This window comes from Phoxinus phoxinus, assembly GCF_949152265.1.
Source record: "Phoxinus phoxinus genome assembly, chromosome: 21".
Classification (NCBI taxonomy): Eukaryota; Metazoa; Chordata; class Actinopteri; order Cypriniformes; family Leuciscidae; genus Phoxinus; species Phoxinus phoxinus.
In genome coordinates, this window is record NC_136896.1 from 17029057 (window position 1) to 17053454 (window position 24398).

Below are 24398 nucleotides of genomic sequence, written 5' to 3' on the forward strand. Positions count from 1 at the left end.
AGATTATTTTGGGGAGGAAAGTAGGGGTGTGAGATTTTGAGATCTGGCAACACCGTTTCGTGGTCACGTTTACTTCACACTACGGTCTGTACGGAAGAGTAAAGGTGTGAGGAGGATGGTGCTTAGATGAATAAAAGGTAAAACTTTCCTTCGCTCGCCACTCTTTGTATACACTGCTAGTGCTAGACCTGTGTGTCAATATACAGTATTGTATACAAATAAACTTTTAAACAGTTGAATATGGTTTTATTGATGAGTTGTGGTTCGGAATACGAGTACATTCGGTTTTGATTATACATAAGCATCTGTACAAACTTGAAGTCAGTTACTCACTCACAGTCCTGTGCTTCTTAGGTAGTGACAAATGGACTTCCTCACTCTGTTTGGTATATATGTGGTTGCAGTGCTCACCTGCATTGCTCTGGTTTGTAAGTATTCAGGACATCAGCGAACTCCTCTCGGTCGGCTTTTCGACACATTCACTGGGGTAAGAGCGCAGGACAACTCCTGCAAACTGAATGATTTCCTCAGTTGTTTATAGTGTAATTTATAAACTGTTTTTTTCTATTAGGTTGTCTCTCAATTGATCCCACAATGTCTCCAAAACATTTGCTACAGGACTATGCATAGACTGTTCCATCAGAGGTAAATTAACATTTGAACAGGTCACACCGGTTGTTCCATAAAACAAGATTCGAAATACAAGCCAGGCTTATTTTGGTTAGTCAGGCTTATTGTCGGTTGATTCTGTTTCATAAAGCAAACTTAAAATAGTTCAAACTCAGTTACTCTGGCAACTTATGCTGGGAAACTAGCCTGGTCCAGGGCAGGCTAACTGTCAGGCTAAGCCGCAGTTGTTTCACAGATCCTTTAACACTGACCAAATGACTGACACTCTCTCATACCATTATTTGACTTTATTAACCACTATCAAACCAAAAATAAATATACAAGAAAATCAACTTAAATAAGGCTACAATGATAAATGAGATAATATAGACCTACAAACTTGTTAAATTGTATATAAAAATGTTTGTTAACGTTGTTATATAAGATAATAATAAAAAATATATATATTATATATATATATATATATATATTTACATAAACACTTGATAGTATACAATATAATTCAACACGTTTGTAGGTCTATAGTGTCTCATTTATCATTGTAGCCTATATATATATATATATATATATATATATATATATATATATATATCCTACAGGTTTTCTTTTCTTACTGGCTGAATGTTTTGTGCCCAAGATTTAATTAGATAGTTTTAAAGATTTATGAATGCATTTCTCTCTGGTTTTATTTGGCAGCTGTAGTACATTTGTATGCTTATTAGAAGAACATTACAATCTAAAAAAAAATAAACAAAAAAAAAATTATATGAATAATTACAAAAGCACAGACTGCATTTTAACTGGTAAAATGAATCTGAGCTTAGAAATTGGCTATATTAACCTACTCTTGATTTACCCCATTGCAATAGTCCCTTTACAGTTATTTACACTCAATTGTAGGTTTAAAATTCTAAATAAGGCACATATAATGTCCAACAACAAATATTTTAGCATATATATATTTTATGTACTTTATTATGTCTTTCAATTCAAACACATTTAACACAATTATACAAATGGACTTTTATACTGTTTTTTTTATTTTTCCTTCTACTTTTTTTCTTGTGTGATAATACTTACCAACACATAGCCTAAAAAACACATAATAAGAAAAATAACCAATAAATTTAAAATTCACATATTTATATTAAACTCTTATGATGACACATAATTCCTAATAAGTTATTCAAGTAATATTATTTAAATATCAAATATTCAATATTAAATAAATCAAATAACAGATAACTAGAATTAAAAGGGAGGGAAGGTTATTTAATGTAGGCTAATATCTATTCCTTTATTTTATGTAATATTCTTTGATTTTAGAGTTGCACATATCTTTTCAAAATGTATACTTTTGCTATTATTGTCATGTTATCCTGTCCATAATGTACTGTATAAACTAAATCTAACCAAACATTCTTGCTTTCTCCAAAATAACAATTATTGCTTTAAAAGCTGTAATTCTCCGCATTCTAAATAATATAAGTCTTTATTAAGTAATCTTTATTAAGTAGCTTAGGTCCTAAACCCAAAACTATATTTTGTATCTTTATTATATTTGGTTTCTTAAATTCTTCCCTGAATTACTTCTGTTCAATTTCTATTATTATTTTAAATATAAAATATATGAGTGAGCTATAAGTTCACTGCAACTTATCCAACATCCTAAAGATAAATTATTATAATTAGAAGATATTTCTGGTGTTATAAAATATCGCATAGCCTATTAATTGTCCAAGCAAAATATATATATTAGTCAGAATTTTTGCGCTCCCATTTGGCACGCAGCAGTGCTCGTTCAATGTGAAGTCTAGCAGCAAAATGGAAATATTTGCACGACTTTCTAAGATTTACAGATGGAGAATATTCCTGTGAAATGTAAGTTTTGCAAACACCATGTCTTAAACGCATAAAACTGCACAAAATATATATGCTGTTTGATGGTGGATCGATTTGATCTATGATCGACCTCTAGGGCTGCCTACAGTAAGAGACGCGTGCACACGCAGTTATCTAGACTAGATAAACCTGGATCAAATTAGTGGGATTCCGTGAACTTGAATGACCTTTTATGAAACCGCTTTAGCCCCAACTTATTTGTTAGGTTTATTCAAGTCGGGTTTTGGAGTTTAATCCCCGCTTTTCTTAGCGTCTTTTATGGAACAACCCTCTGACATGCTTTGCTACAACCTTTTTTACTGTATATTAAAAACTGACAGATCATTTTAATTTCATAACATCTCAAAAACTAAATGCAGCTGAAACCAGATAATTTTGTAAGCATATGTACATTACCAACTTGTAAGTGTGTTCAGTTTTCAGCCAAGAGAAACAGAGGAGCTCTATTGGCCTTGAATAGATTAGTTTAGATTCATTTCAAAATGGTTTATTTTGGTCTAGAGTTGTTTTTTTCTTTTGTTTTTGTTTTCATTATCAATTCATATATTATTCAAAAATACAAGTTTTGTTTTGGAAAGTCACCAAAGCTGCATTTATTTCATCTCAATGACTGTAAAAAGATAAGGTAGTATTGTAAAATATTATTATAGTTTAAAATAACTGTTTTCTATTTTATTATGTTTTAAAATGTAATTTATTCCTGTGATGCAAAGCTGAATTTTCAGCATCATTACTCCAGTCTTCAGTGTCGCATGACCCTTCAGAAAACATTCTAATGTTCCGATTTGGTGTAATATTTTTTGTGGAAACTGGAATACATCATCTTTCAGGATTCTTTGATGAATATAAAGTTCAGAAGAAAGAACTTATTTAAAAAATTTGTAAGATTATAAATGTCTTTATTGTCACTTTTGATCAATTCAATGCATCCTTCCTGAATAAAAGTATTAATTTCTTTCATAAAAATTGTACTGTCCCCAAACTTCTGAACGGAGTGTGTGCTAAACATATTAAGTTGCCTGTATAATATAATATGCAATTTACTATCAACTTCCAAACAAATTAGTCTGCTTTTAAAGTTAGTGGCAGTGGTGCTTTTACAGTTTTTTTTCTTTTTAAATCCATGCATTTGGCAGACACTTTGATCCAATGTATCTTACATTCAAAGTCTTTATTTTATCAGTATTTGTGTTCCCTGAACATTCCCTGACATCCTATGTCCAATCATTTCCTTTACATCAGGAGCAACATCTTCCTTTACTTGCACCTGTTACTTGAAGTGGTTGTGTATGGAGAATTCTCCTATGAGGTCTTTGGCTTCTGTTTGGACATGGGCACAAGTTCAATCAGCCTGTGCATTCCCTATGTCCTCCTCGCTCTGAAGTCCTATCTGTTCTACCTGTGCTGTAGTAGAGACCCAGGTAAGCAAATGAAGACTTGTCTCATTTTCATGAAAAAAAAAAAAAAATCAAATCCATTCAGTTTGACTTTTCTTTTGAAGGGACACTGACCAAGGCAAACCATACTACACAACTGAAGGTCTACCAGTATGATGAAAAACTGTTCCAGCAGGGAGTCAGGTGTTCAACCTGTCAGCTGGTCAAACCTGCCCGATCTAAACACTGTAGTAAGTATTTGTTAATCCTTCATTTGAACTTTGGAATATGCACTTTGAAAAAATATCATAATTTTAACATAAAAAAGAAAGTTATAAAAGGTAAGTTATCTTACTAATATATCCTTTACTATAAACTTAGAAAATAGATCTAGTGGGACATTCCATGTAATTTTAAAGCAAAGTACGGTTAATAGAGTGCAACAGTTGTAAAAACAACCTTTTCTGGATGTAAAAACAGGAAAAAGATTGTGAACAATAACTTATGAACCTTTAAAGACAGCTCTACTGTGAGCGACGAGGTTGTTCGCAAAGTTCTTCTACTGAAGCTGCAGCCTGCATTATTTCAGCTTATTTTATAATTGTTTTACAGTGGAATTCCTGGTGAAAAACTATATTACCCATGATGCAGTACAGAAAATTACACCAATCAGTCTCGAAAAAAGCTCTTTAGCTCCGCCCACTCCCATGAAGCATTGCGAATAACGTAATCGAGGCGATCTCTCTATGCTCTCAAAATACTGAAATGTTTGTAAATGCATATTTTTCAATAAACTAAAAATGTTTTTTTTATACATATAAATCAACATTTTAATGAGTAGTTTTATATTTCTCCATCTCCAATGCTTCATGGTATTGTAAAACCGAAACTACACAATCTTTTACCTGTCCCGATTTTCATAAACTTTTTTTCTTTCATAAATCAAAGTTTGTAATGTTATGATTCACCTTATAGCTGATTGGCTTGGTTCATGGCTTATAACTCTTTTACAAACACCATTTTAAAATCCCAATTGGAAACATGAATGGAAATAATCCTTCCGGAACCAGCGTCGCTGAAAAAGGGGGCGGGCACTGTTTGACTCTATTGTACTGTTGGAAGTGAAAAAGATGAATGAAATTTAAGTTAAATTCATGAAACTTAAAACATTGTTACCATATTTTACACAGTAAAGATCTAGCATCATACTACTAATATTTAGCTAATAACTATGAATAGCTAGCTAGAAATAGTTACTAACCCCATTTTCTCTCACATTAACTAATTTAACGGACTTTTCAGCGTTCAATACAAGCTATCACAAAATAATTTCCCTGGTCCCTTAGTTTAAAAAGAAACAAAATGTACAAGTTATAAGCAAACAAACTATTGTTGTTGTTATTATTAATGGCCCAATGTACTGTCAAAAATGGCATTTCTTTTGTACTTTTTAAAATGTTACTTTGTAATCAACATTATTCCACATATGCTGTTGATATCATTTGTTCAGGGGTTTGCAATCGATGTGTCCAGAGATTCGACCATCATTGTGTGTGGGTGAACAACTGCATCGGTGCCCAGAACATCAGATACTTCCTGCTGTACCTCCTGAGTGTGTGTGTCATGGCAGGTGATATCGCAGTCCTTACAGCAGACATGTTGCTCCAAACTGTTTTGCGAACTGGACTCCTGCACGCTCACTACATTGACGAGCAGGGTGTGCGACAGCCCGCTGGACCGCTCTTTATCATCCAGGTAATAATAACTTCTTTACTAATAACTGTGCTGTGGTACATGGAGTATCTCTCTAATAAATCTTGTCCCATTGCATTCTTTGTACAGCATCTCTTTCTGACGTTTCCACGGATTGTCTTCATGCTGGGCTTCCTGGTATTTGTCTTTTTCCTTTTGGCGGGTTATTCTATGTTTCACATGTATTTGTCTTTGATAAATCAAACCGCCAATGAGTGGTTTAAAGGGAAAGGTCACAACTGTCAACATTGCCATCCGTACACTGGACACAACTGCCAGACTTCATACAATCCATTTAGAGGTTTCTATCACAGGGGAATCCTCACAAATTTTGGGGAAATCTTTTGGCCCTTATGTCCTGTTCAGAAAAAAGAAAATTAAGCGAAAATGTTGTTGTTGTTATTTTTAACAGTATATTTGTACTAAACTATTTTATTTGGGTGAATGGGATTTTTAATAAATACTTTCTCAGCTTTATGTATTATTGGTATCCTTTCGCTTTCTTTTTTGTTTTCTCTGACTTATTTTTAATAAGAATTTTCTAATAGTTTCACATTTGTATATATAATATGTATACAGTATATACAGAGTACTTGGAGTACTCTCGGGATAGATGCCCATGGCATCAAGGATATGCAAGGATAGGCTGTCAAGGATATGCAGTCCATTCAATAAAGTACTGTCCTAAAGTCATATGGAATGTCTAATTTTTATAAACATGCTTATCAGTGTTTTTGTTACAAGGATTTGTTTTTTAAACCTATATTTCTGGAGGACTAGGAGTAAGACTTGTGCTCGTGTTATCATGACGAGATTTGGAAAATCTTACATGGTAACACGAGCATATTATTGCTATTATTTAGGATGTGAGGGTTAGATTATATTTTGAAATTTAATAATTGTAATATAAGGTTCATGATCTGAACAAATTATCAAATTTTATTGTCATTAGATAATAGTGGTTTGTGAATTTATTTTGTTGTATAAGTTTTAAATTAATGTGGGATTTGTGATTCGTTTAGATTATAGGGTAAAAATATTTATTTTATTTTGAAGTGTTAGGTGAAAGGTTGAAGTAGTATTAGTCTTAGACTTAGACTTTTGCCTTAAAGTAAAAATATTTTTTTTTAATCACAAAGTGCTTGAGCTTGTTAACCACCGGCTTTATTTTAGGCATTTAACCCAACCCATTTAAAAAGCCATTGACTTTGCGATGATGTAACCAGAAGTGCTAAAATGCTAACTCTTTTCTAGGTTTTCACCTACAAAAATTAATATATATTATTCCTGTAGTTATAACACCTTATAAATATAATCTAGTGAAATACCACATTTCCCTCACATCCTCGTTTTCATTTAAGATTACAAAATAGAAAAATAGAGCCTAACCTGACTAATGGCCTGTTCACACCAAGGACGATAACTATAAAGATAGCGATAATTATATGGTTTTAAAATCCGTTTTAGGTGAACTATTCCTTTAAGGTCTATTTCATCATGCCATCTTTGAGTCACTGGCCCTTTAAACCGGTGCGGAAGTGTCTACTATTATAAAACGTCACGTACTACAGTAGAGTGTCATTGACAAACGAATGAATCGCTAGTGTTCCGTTGCAGCAACTAGTAAACTTCGGCTCGCTGTCATTCTCTCATCTCGATCTAACGTTAGTCAGCAGCGGACTATTTGTAGATCAAATGTTTTTTTAGGACGGGCCGAGGACAAGAAAGACGATCGCTGTCAGGACGAGAGTAACTTAAGGAATGGCTTCATCTAAGTGTACGAGTCTGAGCGGCGCGCTGAGCAGACAGTTAACGTTAACGTTACTCGACTCGGTGGACAGTGTGCTGTTTGACTGCGATGGCGTGATATGGCGAGGGGATCAGACCATCCCCGGAGCCCCTGAGGTTATCAATTCATTGAAGAAAAACGGAAAGCGGGTGTTTTTTGTCACGAACAACAGCACGAAAACCCGACAAATGTACGCGGATAAATTAGGCAAGCTCGGGTTCAATGCCACCGCGGACGAGGTGTTCGGCACGGCGTACTGCTCGGCGATGTACCTCAAAAATGTGTGTAAACTCGACGGAAAAGTCTATTTAATTGGGAGCAACGCGATGAAGCAGGAGCTCGAGGAGGTGGGAATCCAGCCGGTCGGTGTGGGGCCTGACCCCATCTCTGGAGTTCAAATCGACTGGGCCAATGTTCCTCTCGATAAGGAGGTCCAAGCTGTACTGGTCGGGTTTGATGAGCATTTCAGTTACATGAAGCTCAACAGAGCTCTGCAGTACTTGTGTAACCCCGACTGTCAGTTCGTGGGCACCAACACGGACACGAGGCTGCCTCTGGAGGGAGGCAAAGCCGTCCCCGGTAAGCAAATGTGAATGACGTCACAAATATGAATCACCTGAATGTCGTGTTTGTTATCACAACGACCTTGTCTTCTGTTTATTTACAGGGACAGGGTGCCTCCTAAAGGCGGTAGAGACCGCTGCACAACGCCAAGCTCAAGTGGTGGGAAAACCCAGCAGCTTCATGTTCGAGTGTGTGGCCAGCCAGTTCGACCTGGACCCTCAGAAATGCCTGATGGTCGGAGATAGACTGGACACTGACATCATGCTAGGGTCAAACTGTGGCATGAAGACCCTGCTGACCCTTACAGGAGTTTCCACTGTAGCAGAAGCCGAGGCAAACCAGAAGAGCGAATGTCCACATCGCCAAAGAATGGTGCCTGACTACTATGTAGACAGCATTGCTGATATTTTACCTGCACTACAGGCATAGTCAGAATTTACTTGATATTTACTGACTTTAGTAGAGAATATTTATCAATATATGGGTGTCAGTATGGAACAAAATAACCTATTTTATTATTACAGTTTAACAGAAATTGTACGTTTTCACAAATATGCAGTGTGATTTACTATCAAGGCTTCATTTTAAACTGGCCTACCTCTTTTTTTGAATATCCCACTGATTTTAAAGTTAATATAAGGGCTATATGTCAGTGTTATTGTTTGTTTTATTGTGTTTTTAAAAAAATAATTTGTGACATTTGTAATGTGTTTTCTGACCAGTAACACTCGGGTACTACAAAACAAATGACCCTCAAAATTGTGCTGTTTGTTTGTTTATTTTATTAGAAGTACTTGTTCAACTCTACTGTTAATTCACTTTACCTGTAACATAAGTGAGAAAATGTTATACATTTTTGTAATTATTATATTTTGCACTTAAATAACAGCTTTGTCGTCACTCTTTAACCCATCAACCTGGTAGGATTTTACTTCTCACCACGGTCTGAACAAAGTGTTCATCTTACGTGACTGATCAAATAAATAAGAATTATTAATGAAGTGTACTTTTTTTCTCTTAATAATGTACTTACAGGGGTATTTCACCCCAAATTCTGTCATTATTTACTCACCCTCATGTAGGTACAAACCTTCTGAGGAACATAATACACAAAAAAAATAAAATGTGATCAATAAGTTACGACAACATTGTTTTTACATTGCTTTAACTCATCAAAATATTTTCAACTTTGTTTTATAAGTTATACTCCTTTATAAGGCCTTATAAATAACCTTTATAAGACTCAACTCATTTTTAAGTCAGTTTAATGTAAAGTTGAGGTCACTTAAACATCCAAGGTGATTATACTTAAAATTTTAAGGCAGCAACTTTTTGTAAGTGTAGAAGATATTTTAAGAAATTATATTGTAAAACCTTTACCATCATTCTTCAAAACGTCTTATTTTGTGTTCCACAGAAGAAAGCAAGTATAGTTTAGGAATGACTTGAGTGGGTAAAGGATGACAGAAGTTTCAGTTTTGGGTACTTCAATTTTCTCACTATGACCACAACTGAAGTTATTAAAGTCACCTTGGTCAGTCAGCAGCCTAAAGGCAAGGCCAGTCGATGCCTTAAAACTGGGTCTGCGACGAAAAGCCCTGTCCACAGTGCCGATCTACCTGTCCCCTTTGTCTATTGTCTGGTCTAGGGGTAGTCAGCCAGTGGGTTGGACTACCTGGTGTAAGGCAAGAGGTGGGGGGCAGAGGATGGCAGGGAGAAGTTAGACACCTATACTGCAGGCTCTGCTGGTCAGTCTCAGTCATGAACATTGGCTTATACAGAAAAGAGTAAGACAGGTACCGTGAGGAGAAGTAAAACAGGGCAGAATGGTGAGGTGCTGGAAGCATTCAGAAGCCGGTCTGGAGGACCCACAGAGCATGGTGAGAGTTCATGTGGTTACATTGCTGTTTCCATTAGCAGAAAACATGCTTCACTCTTAAGTTAAAAATAAGTTATTTTATTGTTCTTTAGCAACAATGGAACCTTTCCAGTGTGCATTTTTTTTAATAGACTGTAAAAAATATATATTGTTGGTTTAACTTAAAAAAAGTAAATAACCTTTCAATTTTAAGTCCATTGAAATAAAAATAAAAATATAATACAATGAAAGAGATTGGTTTAATCAATAGATACTCAAAATATTAGGTTATCTGAACCACATAAATTATCTAAGTAAATTTTACAAAAAAAAAATGTTTTGTGATAAATCATAAATTTTTTTTTACAGTATGTGAAAAATGGTTATTTCGATTATTAAGATGTTCTTAACTCTAAGTAAAAAATGGTCCTTCCGTTGCATCACTGCAAAACCAACCTTTTGGATTTTTTTATTTTTAAGAGTGTAGCACAAATATGTCAGTTTGTGTTTTGCTTAGCTCTGTTTTATGTCTTGCTTATTTATGTGTACAAACCATAAATATTCTTTAATGTGAATGTGCAATGGCCTTAAATGTTACTCGGAGGGAGATGAATGTGTGTTTGGATTTCCTAGCACTGTGGTCCCATCAGCTCCTCCAGGGTTCCTCACAAAGTTCTCTGGTGCAGTCTCACTGCCATGCTGCTCATTGTTATCATTGCTCTCAGTGTGACGGCACATCTAGGGCTTCAGCATAAGACACAAGTAAGAGTCCGAGCATTTCAAAATGTGAACATTTTCAAGCTTTATTAAACACGGTAGCTCTGAAAAACCCTTTTCCCACACAGTCTTCCCTGCAGGTCGTCAGAATTCCCGATCACATGGGTGACTTGATCAATCAGACGGCTTTGATTGACAAGCACAACAGTGTAGTGACCTACTCTGTGACTTCCCATGTCAACTACACCTCCACGGTGATTTTTGACATGAGACATGTAAGGCTCTTTTCTTTCTGCACAGATTAGGCTTTTCCTCTAAAGCTCGGTTACATTTCCCTATCTCTCTTCCTCAGGGGTTGGTATGCTATAAACCTGACAACCAAGACAGCTGCTTTCTTCGCCGGATGGAAAGTTTGGATTACGAGAATGTGCAATCTCAACTAAACAAGTCGGAGCAACAGGTAAAGGATTTCTGCTTGTTTTGTGCCAGACCAAAAGATCTGAAGTTAACCTGCAAAAATACATTCTATTAAATATGGAATATATATATATATTTACAGGTGAAACTGGAAAAATTTGAATATTGTGCAAAAGTTAATTTATTTCAGTAATTCAACTTAAAAGGTGAAACTATTATATAGACTCATTACATGCAAAGTGAGATATTTCAAGCCTTTATTTGTTATAATTTTGATGATTATGGCTTACAGCTTATGAAAACCTTTTCACAATATTGTAAATTTGAATTTGGGGTTTTCATAAGCTGTAAGCCATAACCATCAAAATTATAACAAATAAAGGCTTGAAATATCTCACTTTGCATGAGTCTATATAATATATTAGTTTCACCTTTTAAGTTGAATTACTGAAATAAATGAACTTTTGCATGATATTTCAAATATTTTACACAATCGTTTAAAAGCTTGGGGTCAGTAAGGTCTATTAAACTGATCAAAAGTGAAAGTAAAGACTTTTATAATGTTTCAAAAGCGTTCTTTTAAAAACTTTCTATTCATCAAAGAATCCTGAAAAAAGACAGTATGACGGTTTCCACAAAAAATACTCGGCATCGCAACTTTTTTCAATATTGATAATAATAAGAAATGTTTATTGAGCACCAAATCTGCAGAATGGTTTCTGAAGGATCATGTGACACTGAAGAGCAATGGCTGCTGAAAATTCAGCTTTGCCATCACATGAATACATTGTCGAGTCTCGTATTTTTACCGCATGAATGAGAATGTCAACTGCTACGGTGTATTTAACCGGATCACATTCAGCAGCTAAGACCCTATATGCCATTTAAACGTAAAGCTGGCTGGCAAATTGACTGACACTTGAACGCAGCTCCACCCCAGTGCTCTTGGGAAGATTAGAGAGCACTTTTGGCTGCTTTCTCCTCCGTGACTCCAGAAAGGGAGTAATGGACCGCACCAGCTCAGGAGGGTTTTAGTGTAGCCGAGTCCGAATTCCACAGACCATCTGATCCACCTTGGCTGGATCGCGTTACAGGATAGGACCACAGGGTGCACAATGGCCACTCTGTTGGCTTTTTCCTCTTATAAGTCACTACTGGAAAGACAGAGCTCCCGTCCGCAAACAGAGCAGAGACCTGCGCTGGACACACTTCTCTCAGCACTTAACAAGATTCATGCGCTGGGTTATGATCTGTGCAGAATGGCATGGGTTGTTGAACCGATAAGTATCGCTGACCACTTAAAACTTTGGTCTCGGTTGAGATTCTTGCATCATTGCGTTTGATTAAAGCCATTAGAAAACTTTTTGGAAACCCAATCCGTGGTCAATAGCCTTTATTTGAACAAGATTTCCAATTTTTGGTGCACAATGAGCTATTGAGAGGCATAAACTGCTCGTATCAGGCTCGCTCAAGCATCACTCCGCTTTAACAAGTGTCTATCTGATCTCTCAGTGGAGTAAGTGGTGTAATTACAAATGGCTTTTGTACTAGAGGAAACACTTAAACCCCTTAAGACACAATTATACATTTAGGAGTTATACAGCGTATGCGTTCACACAGGAACAATATGGTGAGTCGGCATCACAGCATTAGAGGATAATTTACCCTGCAATGATATACGGTGAGATATGTGATGATTCTCACAGGTTCGTCAGGTCTGGGTGGTGGGAAATCAGACTGAAAAACACACCGAGTTTTTGGGAGTGCTGCCCGGCAGTCGTGTTGAAGCTTCCACCCTTCAAGAACCTCTTCAGTCCCTCTGTCAGCAGGCCTCTGTGTACTGGACTAGAAGATCTGATGGTAAGATTATGTCACACAATCAAAGAACAGTTTCCACAAGAAATATTAGGCAGCACAACTGTTTTCAATATAGATAATAATGTTTCTTGAGCATCAAATCAGCATATTAGAATGATTTCTGAAGGATCATGTGACACTCAAGACTGGTCAGAAACATATTCTGACATTTTTTCTCTGTGTGGGAATCTCTTTTTTGGGGGAATTCTCCTCTGTATCTCTCTCCCCTTTACTTCCTTTGCTATGTGCACACCAAAGCAGGAGCAGGTTCTCTACAACCGACACGCCACTCACATTGAAATTCAGCTTTGCCATCACAGGGATAAATTACATTTTAAAATAGAAAACAGTTGTTTTAAATTGTGATAACATCTCACAGTATTACATTTTATGACTGTATTTTTGATCAAATAAATGGAAGCCTTTCAAAAAAAAAAAAAAAAAAAAACAATCAAATGACGGCATTTGTGGCATAATGTTGATTACCAAAAAAAAAACAAAAAAAAACTTTTTTTAGGCAAAAATCGAGGTTACAGTGAAGCATGTACAGTGGAAGTGGCCAATGTTTTCGATGATTTAATAGCAGAAATATAGTGAATATAATGTTAGACATTAACAGACAAGGAAATGCATGTTTGAGATGTTTGAACTGAAAGCAACTTGCACTGATATATCTTAAAATATGTCGGTGCTTTTGTTTTGTCTCAACATGCACACCCACCAGTAATGTTGATTTTCTAAGCATGTTTATTAAAGCTACTGTCCTGAATTGAACCGAAGCGCTAATCCTGGCTTATTCTAAGCCCTGTCTCTAAAACCAGGCCATAAACCCTTACATTAAACCCGCATTCGTTTTAAAACATATTACTAACCTTTTTATGGTTGTTTTAGGGTTTTAGGTGTTACGTTCCCATGGCGAGAAAGTTGTAAATTTGGGTATAACTTCACAGGAAAGGTAGAAAATGGATTTATTTGATTTACACTGAAATCATGTTAAAAATCAAAGTTTATATTTTGTTGCTATACTATTGAAACAGTGAGTACTTTGTCATTTACAAACTGGCCCCATTCATTTCCATTGGTAACCCAGATTTTTTTTAAAAATTAAAGAAAAGGAGAAAATAAATTTGAGTGGTAATCAATACCACAAATGCTGTACTAAGCTAAAAATTGTACTGTCAATTCTACTTTTAAATAAAACATTGTATCAATTGATTTTTGTGACAAGAAATGTACAGAAGACATTTAACAAGCTGGGTTTCTCTATAAAGAGCGCAGTGTGGCAGAAACCTGATCCAGTAGTCCAGTTAGATGGAGTTGTGACCTTTTAAGAGTGACAACCAGCAGACCATGAACAAGGAACAGGACATTGATTATGATTGTCATCGGCACATCTATAGAAATAAGAACCTTGAGATTTCTTTCCTTTTTTTTTCCTGAAGGTCCCGGGAAACAAAGACTTATTTACTTCTGCATCGACATCTGCTTCCCCAGCAACATTTGCGTTTCTGTGTGTTTCTACTACCTGCCAGAGTGACATTCCTGTACCAGTGTACCAGCACACGCCAGGCAAACAAACAAACGTGTTGACATCGATGAGAGAGAGCAACTGGAAACTAAACAAATGCCATATTTAATGCCAATCTGGCAACGAAGCCAGAACCATCTTGTCATGTTATCTGATAAATCCTTATCTTCACCTTCTCTTGTATTTAGCCCCATTTCTGCAGTGGTTTGAACATGACTTGGCTCAAAGACTGTAACCTGATGCAGACGAGTAATGGAAAACACTGCTGGTCTACAATAAAGCACCATTGTGTTCAGTCACTCATATATTTTAATTCAAGAAGGGAATCATTCAGTCATGTCTGGATAATAATCAAAATCTAAATGTATTTGGATTGTGTTACTGTCAAATCTATTGACAAAATGTGTGGATGCATACAAATACTGGGTATATGCAACAAAGCATATGTATCCTACCATACATTTGAATTAGCAATGATACGGATACAACATTTTGAGAGTTTTTTTCTGTCTTCATCATCATAGCCATTGAGGGTTATCTTTAATGCAACAAGTCCATTTAATACCATGAGGATGGTACATAGATCCAGGTATACTATCCAAGGACACTGTCATTGAAGGCCAAACACACGACAGCCTTCTGATGGCCGCTGTACTCCCGTTTGATCTCTCCGGTCTCCACACACCACAGACGTGCCAGGTTATCAGAGGACGCTGAAAATACACAACAATACACAACAATTAACATATAAGCAGGGCAACATACAGTTGTGAAAGAAAAATTAAAAACATTTGAATTTTTATTTATTTAGCACTGTCCTGATGCATGGAGAACACACGACATGCAGGAAAAAAATGTATAACGAAGTCACGAATTAAGAATTCGTTCCAACGACTTACTCATACTCAAGCACGTTTTACTAATTTGTTCCCTTGTTACGATATAATAATTTGCTTGTTTTCCTAAATCGTGGCCGTGTTGTAACAATGAATTCCCTTGTTTTAAATAAATCAAAGTGAGGGAACTAATTAGTACAATGTGGCCAAGATTTACTAAAACGAGTTTGCATAAACTTATTTAATTTAAATGATCAAATTTTTTTCTTCAAAACTCGTTCTAACTTTTTAGTCAGTTACATAAAATGGTGAACATGGTGGCTAAGATTATGCAACTGACGCCAGGTCTTGTAAGTTCTTTGGTTTCCCAGCAAGATCTGCCCCGTTTGAGTTCACCTTACAGAGGCTCAATGATGCTGAGATCCAGTTTTCTCACTCAGGACGCATACGCAACTATTGCAAAAGGCTGGCAATTATTTATGCTCAATGAGGCAACAAACATTAAGAAACAGGAAGTACACTTCTGACACACTGACCAGAATAATTGGCATGAAGTATTTTTATGTGTAACATTCTTCATGACAGAATACAACACCAAAAAAAAACTAAAAACAAGCCAAACAAGAACCAAATCAAAACAACAACACAAAATAATCTCTTATATTGTGTCTACACCAGACACGAACGGCACGACGCGACGCGGAAAAAGCCATTATAATCAGTACTGATGCTGTCTACACTGGATGTGGCGCGACACGACATATTCCTCACAGTAAAATTAGGCTTCCTCCCATTTGTTGACGTACTTAAAGTGCTTGTGGTACTTCTGACACGAAGAAAAAATGGATTTGCAATAGTTGCTTTGTCGTTGTTGGAGCCACTTTATATTAAGGTCTGGTTTCACGGACAGGGCTTAGATTAGGTCAGGATTAGGCCTTAGTTCAATTAGGACATTAAAGTAGCTTTTATTAACATGGCTTAGAAAAAAAAACATTACTGGTGTGCATCTGGAGACTAAACAATGACACTGACATATTTTAAGATACGTCAGTACAAGTTGCATTCAGTTAAAAAAATGCATTTTAGTCGGGGACAAGCCTTAAACCTAGTCTGTGAAACTGGGGGTTAAAGTACTCTGTACTAACATTTAAATGAATAGTTTGATATAATGCACTTATTGTGTACAAACATGTTGTTACATTGTGCTTGTATTTAAAAAATACCTGCATGTAATTAAATCTGTAATTAATTTATTTAGTAACATCTGCAATCACACGGTTGACACCCTTACACCCTTAAACCTAACCATACCAACTACATTGGTTAGGATTAGGTTTAGGGGTAGTTTCAGGACCAGTTCCTAGTTATTATCCAGTTTACTAAAATAAGTACATCGTATATATATGCAGAACAGGACTGTAAAGTAAAGCGTGTGTTCACCTGTAACTATGTACTGTGAATCGCCAGAGAAGGCACAATCCCACATCCAACCTCGGGACGTCTCTCCAGGGTTGTTACTCTTAATGCTCAACTCTGTCATTAGAGAAAAGTTGGAGGTCCTCCAAATTTTACAGGTCTGGTCAGCAGAGCATGTGGCCAGTAATCTAGTAAAGAGACAAAAAAAATGATGCATTGATTTGTATAGTAGTTGTAAACAAGAATCAACAATTTACATTTTTCACTGTTCTGCCATTGTTCCTCAGATTAGTGTTTTGCAAGACACTCACGTGGAGTCTGGGCTGAATTTGCAGCGTAACGAGTAGCGCTTGTGGGCTGGGATCTTGGTCTTGGGTATCAGTTGTGTCACCTCATCACCTATTCCTCCAGCCAAATTCCACACATAACAATTGCCCTACAGTGAAAGACAAATAAACCAAATCTGACCAACCTCAACTAAACGGTTCAGATATAATATGAATATATGCAGTACACATTAGCACGACGGTTTAATGGGAAAGTTGTTATTTACTCACCCTCATGTCGTTCCAATGAGGACTATTCACCAAAATCTCTGCCAGTTCAAAAGGTTCATAAAGAGATATTAAAGATTTATTTTACAATCTCTTTATAAATATTTTGAAGAATCTGAGTTTTGGGTGGATAGACATTCTGTCTATTTTCGTTCATTCAAAGATACATGTAAGTCTTATGCGTTTGGAGCGACATGTGAGTGAGTAAATGATGAAAGAGTTTTAATTTTTGGGCGAACTATCCCTTTAAGGACTGTTATTGGTTACTGACCGAGCTGTTGACTGCAGCCATATAACTGGCATCAGGATCGATGTGGACTGAATTGACGGACACATCTGGCTCTGGGATGAGCTGTTCATTGTGGTCTGTTTTCAAATCCCAGATATGGATAACACCACTTTGGTCCCCAACGATTAATTCAGCCTAAAGCAAATACAATTCGAGAAAATTGACTTGTTTTTTCGACTGGTTTGATTGTGAGCATCAGCAGCAGATAATGAAATATTATCCAACTGACCTGATTGGGATGAAGACACACACAATTAATAGGTGCATTGACTTGAAATATCCTTTGGCACTGTAGGTTTCTTGACCTGAATGAAAACAGTACTTAAGTAGCACTTAAAACATCTCAAAACAGACTTTATACATACGGCAGAAAGCTTTCGCTACCTCAGGTCCCAGATGCGAGCCATGCAGTCTTCCCCACCCGTGTACATCCACCGACCGTCCTCGTGGAAGCCGACAGACGTGATGTTCTTGCTGACACCGTCGTAATTGATCACAGGGTTTGGATTATTTGAGTTTAAGTCATACATGCGTATGTGTTGATAACCTGAAATGCAAGAACAAAAGTACAGTGTGAAATCTGCACAAGTATAAGAACAAAAGAAAAACAAAAACAGTTGGCACTATTTGTAGTTGTATACGTAATGAGGTACATGCTGAACTTACCAGCAGCAGCAATCATGCTTCTGTCAGGCGTTACTTCAAGAGAATTTACCTGCTGGTGTTTGAGTTAAGCATCTTTAAAGTATATTTTGTACCAGCAGTCCCTTGTGAAAAAGAAGTACACGTTGGAAAGTACACGTAGTACTTAGGCTATTGCAGAAAAATTATACTTTACAAAAAATGACTTGGGTGCAAAGTGAATTTAATGTCTTAATAAACTTAGTCACATGTTCTTTGCAATTAAATGAAAATTTATAATATGTTACATTTTTATTAAATGCAATAAGATGAATCTGCAGTGTACACTTTTTGACCCACTTAGGTAGGACTAAAGTACATTTTTATGTCATTTCATAATTACATCTATTGATTTTCAAATATGGTTAGTGTATGTACTTACAGACATTTATGATGAATAAAATACACTTATTTTATGTTGAAATTAACTGTTATTTCTATTGAAATTATATGTCATCTATTTAAATAGATTTGTAATTACACATTTGTAATGAGAAGTTACAATTTTGTACAATTCAATTATAGTATACTAATACTGAACAACGCACTACAATTATAATCAAGTACTTTACATGTGCTGTTTGTAGTCAACACTTTAAAATAATTGTAAAGCACAACCAAAGATTATTAAAACATGCTTTACACTTTATTTTAGGGTGACTTTGTTAGCATGTAATTATATGTACTTGTATAATACTTATATGTAATTATATAAGTAATATTAATTAACAATATGTTCTTACTAAATGGTTGTGGTTGGGAATAGGTTTGGGTTAGGTAACTTAGGTTAGTTACGCATAATTTGCTGTTAGTACTACAGTAAGTACATGTAACAACAAGGACACTAAAAAAAGTGTTACCAAAACTTCTATTTTGACATTAATACATAGTGACCCTTTTAAAAGTGTTCTTAAGTGTGTTAAGAAGCGTAGTCATGAAAGTGAGCGCTGTTGTTGGTGAAGGATACAGAGTCCTGGTGCTGGACGGTCCTTGTGCAGATGCCGCTGTGAGCCTGCCAGAATCTCACGGTGTGATCATAACCAGCAGTGGCGAGAATCACCGGATCACTGCCCACGGTGCCTTGATTCACATTCATGATGAACTCAATCCAGACCTAACCACAACTTCGCAGGAGAATGACTCGTTTTAGCTGTGGCAGTTAAAAATTCACGAATATTTCACGAATATACCTCGATACGTTTTAATGTAAGGTTACTTGTTTCTGTTTAGGTTGGCAACAAGATCAAGAGAACAATCTGTTGTGATAGCTTGACATTGTTTTTAGCTCTTTGAAATATGCAATTGGACAAACTTGATTAGAAAAAAAGAAAGAGACAATGTTCTTACCTGAGGGCGAACAATGCACTAGAAATTCGATTAGATAAATGTAATAAAACTATGATCTCAACAGCGAAATTAACATTATTTACTAATGTCAAACCTAAGAGGCGCTCCCTCCAAACCAGTCCTCCCAGAAACAATTATTAAATAAAAGGTTCCGAGGCAGCGATGCTCAGTATTCATTGTTTTTATTAGTTAAAGCATTTGAGCAAATTAAATTAGTTTGAAACGAACATGCAAAGAAACATACATCAAGTTAATTAATGTATAGACCAGTTACAATACAAAAATGAAATCAAATGCGACATTGCAGCAAAATGTCAAAAATACATATATTATTAGTCACTATATGCATTTGAACCAAAGTGAATTGAATACAAGTTGGCCTATAGTTTATTTGATTTCACATGAGGAACCATGCTGTCGCTTTGTTGCAAAACAGCATCAAACCACAGAGGCAAGGTTTTGCTTCACTTCAACGGGGTCAGCGAGTGCACATGACAAAATCCTTGCCCTCATTCCACTTCTGCTTTTAGGAGATGGAAGAACCTACAATTTAAAAAGAAGATTAAATGACATCCTTAAATATTCAATATTGAAAATAAAGTGGCAAATGGTCAACAACATGATTAACCTTTAGATATATTTTGCATCTCTCCAGAAGGAACTTCCACTGCAGACTTGTCCTTTCAGACTCCGACAGACACAAAAACGCTTCCGTCTGGCACGAAAAAATATATTTGACTTTTATTCTTTACAGTACGCACAGACATACACATTCTATAATATATTATTTACATAGTTTGTTTAAATGTTTATATATTATTATACGCAGGTCAAGTTAATGAACCCAAGGGTTTTGGTATCAATGCACAAAGGTTTTTATCAGAGACAAAATAGTTGTAAAAGTTAAGGTGAGATGATACATTTACAGAGTCTTGACCAGCATTAATGCAAGTATTAGATGCACTCACTTTACAGCCCAGGGTTTTCTCAGCCATTGTTCCTGCCAAGTTGCACGACTGCAAAGTCCCAGTATGATCACTGATGTCCAGCAGCAGATCAAAGCCTTTAGTGGCCTGGAGCGGTTGTCCTTGATTTGGACACGCATCATTGGAGCACGTCTGAATCTCCTCATTGATTCGAAATTTGCATTTGGCACTAGTGGAGAAATTATTAATTAAAACTCAGGTTTGTGAACATTAGGCATGGTTACCACTCTTTTTCAGTGATCATTTTATAGGACATTTTCAATTTCACTACGGCGGCAATAATAGACAAGGATCAGGCACTAAAGTAATATATTTATTTTAAGTCTTTAAAAGACATACAGTTTATAGCCATGACTTCACTATAAAATCAGTTATTTAATATTTTTTTAATTATACAGTATGACAAATGATTCTCGAAACCAATTTCAATACCATAGCAAAAAAATATTGGAAAAATTAACTTTTTCAATAAAAGCCAATTAATTTCCAATCAATTAAAGCCATTCCCACATTCAAAAATGGCTGTCCCTCCTGAAACTTTGCAGTGTGTACTTAGCAGCGTGAAAAATGAAACTTTTATTAAAATGGTGAATGGGTTATGTACTAACCCGTAGTTGTGCAACTAACCCTTTATAATCTAGTTAAAAGTTAATAAACCAGTCAGGGTTGTACAAACTAACCCTTTATAATCTAGAGCACTATTGAGAGGATTCTAATTAACTTCTTAAACACCTCTTATTGATGTTCATGTGCTCAACATTGGCTACAATGCTTAATGCTGTAAAAAACACAGAAACCTTTGATGCTCTATAGTCAGCTATCAGTCGGGACCATTTTTTTAAATTTCAGTATAGAAATAGTACCAAAGTATTTTTTGACAACAATCAGAACTAAATAAAACAGTCTGTGTCACTGCTGTAGGTTGCCATCTGACCTCTGCCTTATATTATGCATAAAAATTATTAGTTAATAAGTTAACAAATGAAATGTTAAGGTTAGGTAGCTGCTTATCGGTTGACATTTGCAGCAATCATTTTAACAGTTAATAACATTAGCTAACTGATGCAAGGGACGATATGAGACCATTCAAAATACTTCTCTCACGTGTCAAATCTCAGCGTCCCTGAACACAGCACTTTCTGCTACTAACGGTAATTGTTTCAGGGAGCAATAAACTCTTCATTCTCGGCTAAAGGAAAACAGGAGATTTTACATTTTCTCTCATTTTCCAGGATGCGTGGGGACCCAGATTAGGTCATTGCACAACACTGGCAAAGCATTGCACACTTACCATTTCATGCGAATGACTTTGGAGATGGAGGAACTAAGATCAAGAGTTGTGATGAATCCATATGTTATGCAATGAAAGACATCAGCATGTTCTTGACTTCTGGCTTTGAGTTGGTTCACAGTCAGAACATCACTAATGGAATCCACTGAGAAATGTAAGGATACAGTATTACTGTGTGTTACACTATGAGCTACACATACTGCATTGTTGATGTAGAGGTCTAGATGTATATAGATCAAGCGACTTACATGGCACATCATCACCCGAGAGCATGTCTTGGTCATCCAGTCCTCCGGCTTCTAACAGTTCCCTTATACACGTGTACAGCTGGTTGGCTTCTGCTGTATCTACAATGCAATTGAAAGAATATAAGGATTTTAACGATAGTCAGATTGTTAAAACATTACAATAGTACGTTTTTAAATAGATTCTTTAAACTAGCATGTCACATCACTACCAGGGTTGACGGTTATGATTGTTTTTGAGGTCGCTGTTGCGACCATACAACTACGAAAACTGTCAAAGGTGATGCGAGCATCTGCAATAAACAGCACTGGGGAAAAAATAAGTACAATTAATTCAATTCCTCGCATATTAGAAATTGCAATTGGAAAATAAACAGACAAATAAACATATTACCTGTTTCTTTTTGTGTCAGTGTTTGTACCAGCCGAATGGTTTCTTTATCCCAACTGGATGAAAAAAAAAATTAAATCACTTTTTTTAGTTGATGTTTGCTGTTAATTTTAAAAACCAAACTGAATTAATGTAATTTTACTCACCACACTAAAGGAAATGATGTCCCAGTGTCATCAAAGAGCTTTATTTCTAGCCTCTGTCCTTTGCGCCCATCAGATTTTGAGAAGAATTTCTCCTCTCCAACCTTTGGATGACAAAATCTCAATCACTGAAAATGATCTTTACATCAGCAGGGTGGAAAATTGCTTTTTTTTTATTGCCCACCAGCCACTGATGTCAGGGTATGTTAACTTCCCTGACATCCGTGAGAAGGGCTGACAGTATATTGTTGGAATCTAACCGACTGCAAAGCTGCAAGAATGTTAATAATGTGTCCATCCAGACTCTGTCCATTTGCTGTAATGTCTCCCAATGAATAGAAGTCCCTTGGGTCTTTAATTGGGATGTGGAATAGCGGCAAAATCCTGGCCTCCGTTTCTAAATCTGAGCATATTCTAATGCTTGAGTGAGTCTCTGTTACCAACAGCCTGTAGGTACTGAGATGAAATATGGTTATGCATCACTTACAAATACAGCATGATACAGAATATTTATTAGTTAGATGTGATTTTTTTTTTATCCTCTTTTTTTAATTTTACCTGGGAGTTGAAGGGCAAAATCTTTCTTCTTTCTCATAGTCTTTGGTCACAACGAGGGGATTTTCAATTGCAACTAAAACAGAAGATGCTATTTTGGCTCACAGTTTCAGTTCAATGTAGTTTATCTATTATTATACGTTTTTTTTGTATTTCATCTATTATTAGTAGTTAGTTTTATTAACACAAGAATGTGACATCTAAAATGAATGATTACTACTGCTAAATCTCACCACAATCCCCAATCTGAAAGCGACTGCTCAGTCCTTGGATGTATTCCTCGTTTCCCCATGCAGACACGTTGATAAAATGTTCTGGTGAATCTTTTACGGTGAAGCTGAATGTGAACCTTTCAGAGCCAACATCTGAAATCAAAAGGAAAGACTGTTAAAAAAAAATTAATATAATAAAATGAAAACAGAAAAGATATTTGTAATGTAACCAACTTTTCCTGTCTGGAAATCCTCTTGAATCAGATTTCCCAATTATTACTCCAACCACTTTCTGGAAAATGAACAAAAAAGGCCTTATTTTTTTAATTAAAAACATTCCTTACAGGCATTAAAAGGTCAATTTGTTAAAAGCGATTACTCAACACAAAACTAAGGAGCATAGAATAAACAGATATAAATAATTATAATATGTAATTCGCCAACTTTTTCATTAAAATTAGTTTACCACCATAACCAGGCACTCAAGAATAAGTCTTCTGATATTTGCCTCAATAAGTTCTCACCGAGTGTGTGATGTTTATGTTTAGGTCACATATTGGCACATATAGTTGTACTGGAGCGTACGTCATTTTCATCTCTGTAACAACAGTGACACAACGTAAAAACACTCATGACTGTAATTACAATAAGTAATATCCAACTAGTAAATTAGAGTTATCAAAAAAAGAAAGAAAAAAAGCTAGCAACATTCTTATTGACCTGACGAACTAACGCTGAGGTAGCAGTAAACGAGTCTCGCTGCTAATTGTTACTTCATTTGTAACCTATAACTCGTTATATAATTAAAATACACTTTAATTAATCAATCAATCAAATTGTTATTATTGGTTAACGTTAAGCTTCGTGGAAAATCACTCTTCGTTCTTACAAAGTCAAGGGCGCGCGAAGAATGAACGGTCTCTCTCTCGACTCCGAGCTATGACGAAATGTGACCGTTTCTTCTGGAGCGCGAGCGGAGCAGCGTCACTTTGGCGGTTCAAGACATGATGTCACCTACAGTCTATGGATGTCACTGCTGATAATATTTAAAAACAACAACAA

General features: G+C 35.9%; 5 protein-coding genes across 5 annotated transcripts; 3 read left to right on the top strand and 2 right to left on the bottom strand.

The window, feature by feature from the left end:
* Positions 1-6137, top strand: zdhhc4 (zDHHC palmitoyltransferase 4). The gene is made up of 7 exons (XM_079595903.1): positions 1-137; positions 355-487; positions 572-645; positions 3775-3953; positions 4034-4159; positions 5419-5663; positions 5751-6137. The coding sequence occupies exons 2-7, from the start codon at positions 365-367 to the stop codon at positions 6039-6041; spliced, it is 1038 nt and encodes a 345-aa protein (XP_079452029.1). The 5' UTR covers positions 1-137; positions 355-364; the 3' UTR covers positions 6042-6137.
* A 1031-nt stretch (positions 6138-7168) lies between these two features.
* pgp (phosphoglycolate phosphatase) lies at positions 7169-9206 on the top strand. Its single transcript, XM_079596003.1, has 2 exons — positions 7169-8028; positions 8117-9206. The coding sequence occupies exons 1-2, from the start codon at positions 7422-7424 to the stop codon at positions 8440-8442; spliced, it is 933 nt and encodes a 310-aa protein (XP_079452129.1). The 5' UTR covers positions 7169-7421; the 3' UTR covers positions 8443-9206.
* A 633-nt stretch (positions 9207-9839) lies between these two features.
* On the top strand, positions 9840-14431 carry bricd5 (BRICHOS domain containing 5; the record flags this gene model as incomplete). Its single annotated transcript, XM_079596100.1, has 6 exons — positions 9840-9893; positions 10505-10633; positions 10717-10863; positions 10941-11048; positions 12712-12865; positions 14305-14431. The coding sequence occupies 6 exons, from the start codon at positions 9840-9842 to the stop codon at positions 14397-14399; spliced, it is 687 nt and encodes a 228-aa protein (XP_079452226.1). The 3' UTR covers positions 14400-14431.
* On the bottom strand, positions 14371-19677 carry mlst8 (MTOR associated protein, LST8 homolog). Its single transcript, XM_079596099.1, has 9 exons — positions 19514-19677; positions 19134-19290; positions 18152-18203; positions 17870-18032; positions 17715-17790; positions 17468-17620; positions 16954-17078; positions 16667-16830; positions 14371-15103 (listed from the first exon to the last, which is right to left on the bottom strand). Exons 2-9 carry the CDS (start codon positions 19260-19262, stop codon positions 14985-14987), a joined length of 981 nt encoding a protein of 326 aa, XP_079452225.1. The 5' UTR covers positions 19263-19290; positions 19514-19677; the 3' UTR covers positions 14371-14984.
* Positions 19678-24363, bottom strand: meiob (meiosis specific with OB-fold). Its single transcript, XM_079596098.1, has 14 exons — positions 24226-24363; positions 23861-23934; positions 23571-23628; positions 23358-23489; positions 23128-23200; positions 22830-23025; positions 22573-22673; positions 22430-22482; positions 22248-22343; positions 22039-22137; positions 21791-21935; positions 20482-20668; positions 20142-20228; positions 19678-20056 (listed from the first exon to the last, which is right to left on the bottom strand). The coding sequence occupies exons 2-14, from the start codon at positions 23930-23932 to the stop codon at positions 19952-19954; spliced, it is 1404 nt and encodes a 467-aa protein (XP_079452224.1). The 5' UTR covers positions 23933-23934; positions 24226-24363; the 3' UTR covers positions 19678-19951.
* Between the last annotated feature and the right edge of the window lie 35 nt (positions 24364-24398).

Excerpts from the sequence above, each read along its gene's own strand:
- meiob (XM_079596098.1), bottom strand. The coding sequence starts at position 23,932 with ATGAAAATGACGTACGCTCCAGTACAACTATATGTGCCAATATGTGAC. Across the intron at positions 23,490-23,570 it reads AGGATTTCCAGACAGGAAAA|ATGTTGGCTCTGAAAGGTTC; the intron begins GTTGGTTACATT and ends TTTTGATTTCAG. Across the intron at positions 22,674-22,829 it reads TTCTTGCAGCTTTGCAGTCG|GTTGGAGAGGAGAAATTCTT; the intron begins GTTAGATTCCAA and ends TGTCATCCAAAG.
- zdhhc4 (XM_079595903.1), top strand. The coding sequence starts at position 365 with ATGGACTTCCTCACTCTGTTTGGTATATATGTGGTTGCAGTGCTCACC. Across the intron at positions 488-571 it reads TTTTCGACACATTCACTGGG|GTTGTCTCTCAATTGATCCC; the intron begins GTAAGAGCGCAG and ends TTTTTCTATTAG. Across the intron at positions 5,664-5,750 it reads GACCGCTCTTTATCATCCAG|CATCTCTTTCTGACGTTTCC; the intron begins GTAATAATAACT and ends TTCTTTGTACAG.
- mlst8 (XM_079596099.1), bottom strand. The coding sequence starts at position 19,262 with ATGAATGTGAATCAAGGCACCGTGGGCAGTGATCCGGTGATTCTCGCC. Across the intron at positions 18,204-19,133 it reads CCGTCCAGCACCAGGACTCT|CAGGTAAATTCTCTTGAAGT; the intron begins GTATCCTTCACC and ends CTCAAACACCAG. Across the intron at positions 16,831-16,953 it reads AAATTCAGCCCAGACTCCAC|ATTACTGGCCACATGCTCTG; the intron begins GTGAGTGTCTTG and ends TCTCTTTACTAG.
- pgp (XM_079596003.1), top strand. The coding sequence starts at position 7,422 with ATGGCTTCATCTAAGTGTACGAGTCTGAGCGGCGCGCTGAGCAGACAG. Across the intron at positions 8,029-8,116 it reads GGGAGGCAAAGCCGTCCCCG|GGACAGGGTGCCTCCTAAAG; the intron begins GTAAGCAAATGT and ends GTTTATTTACAG.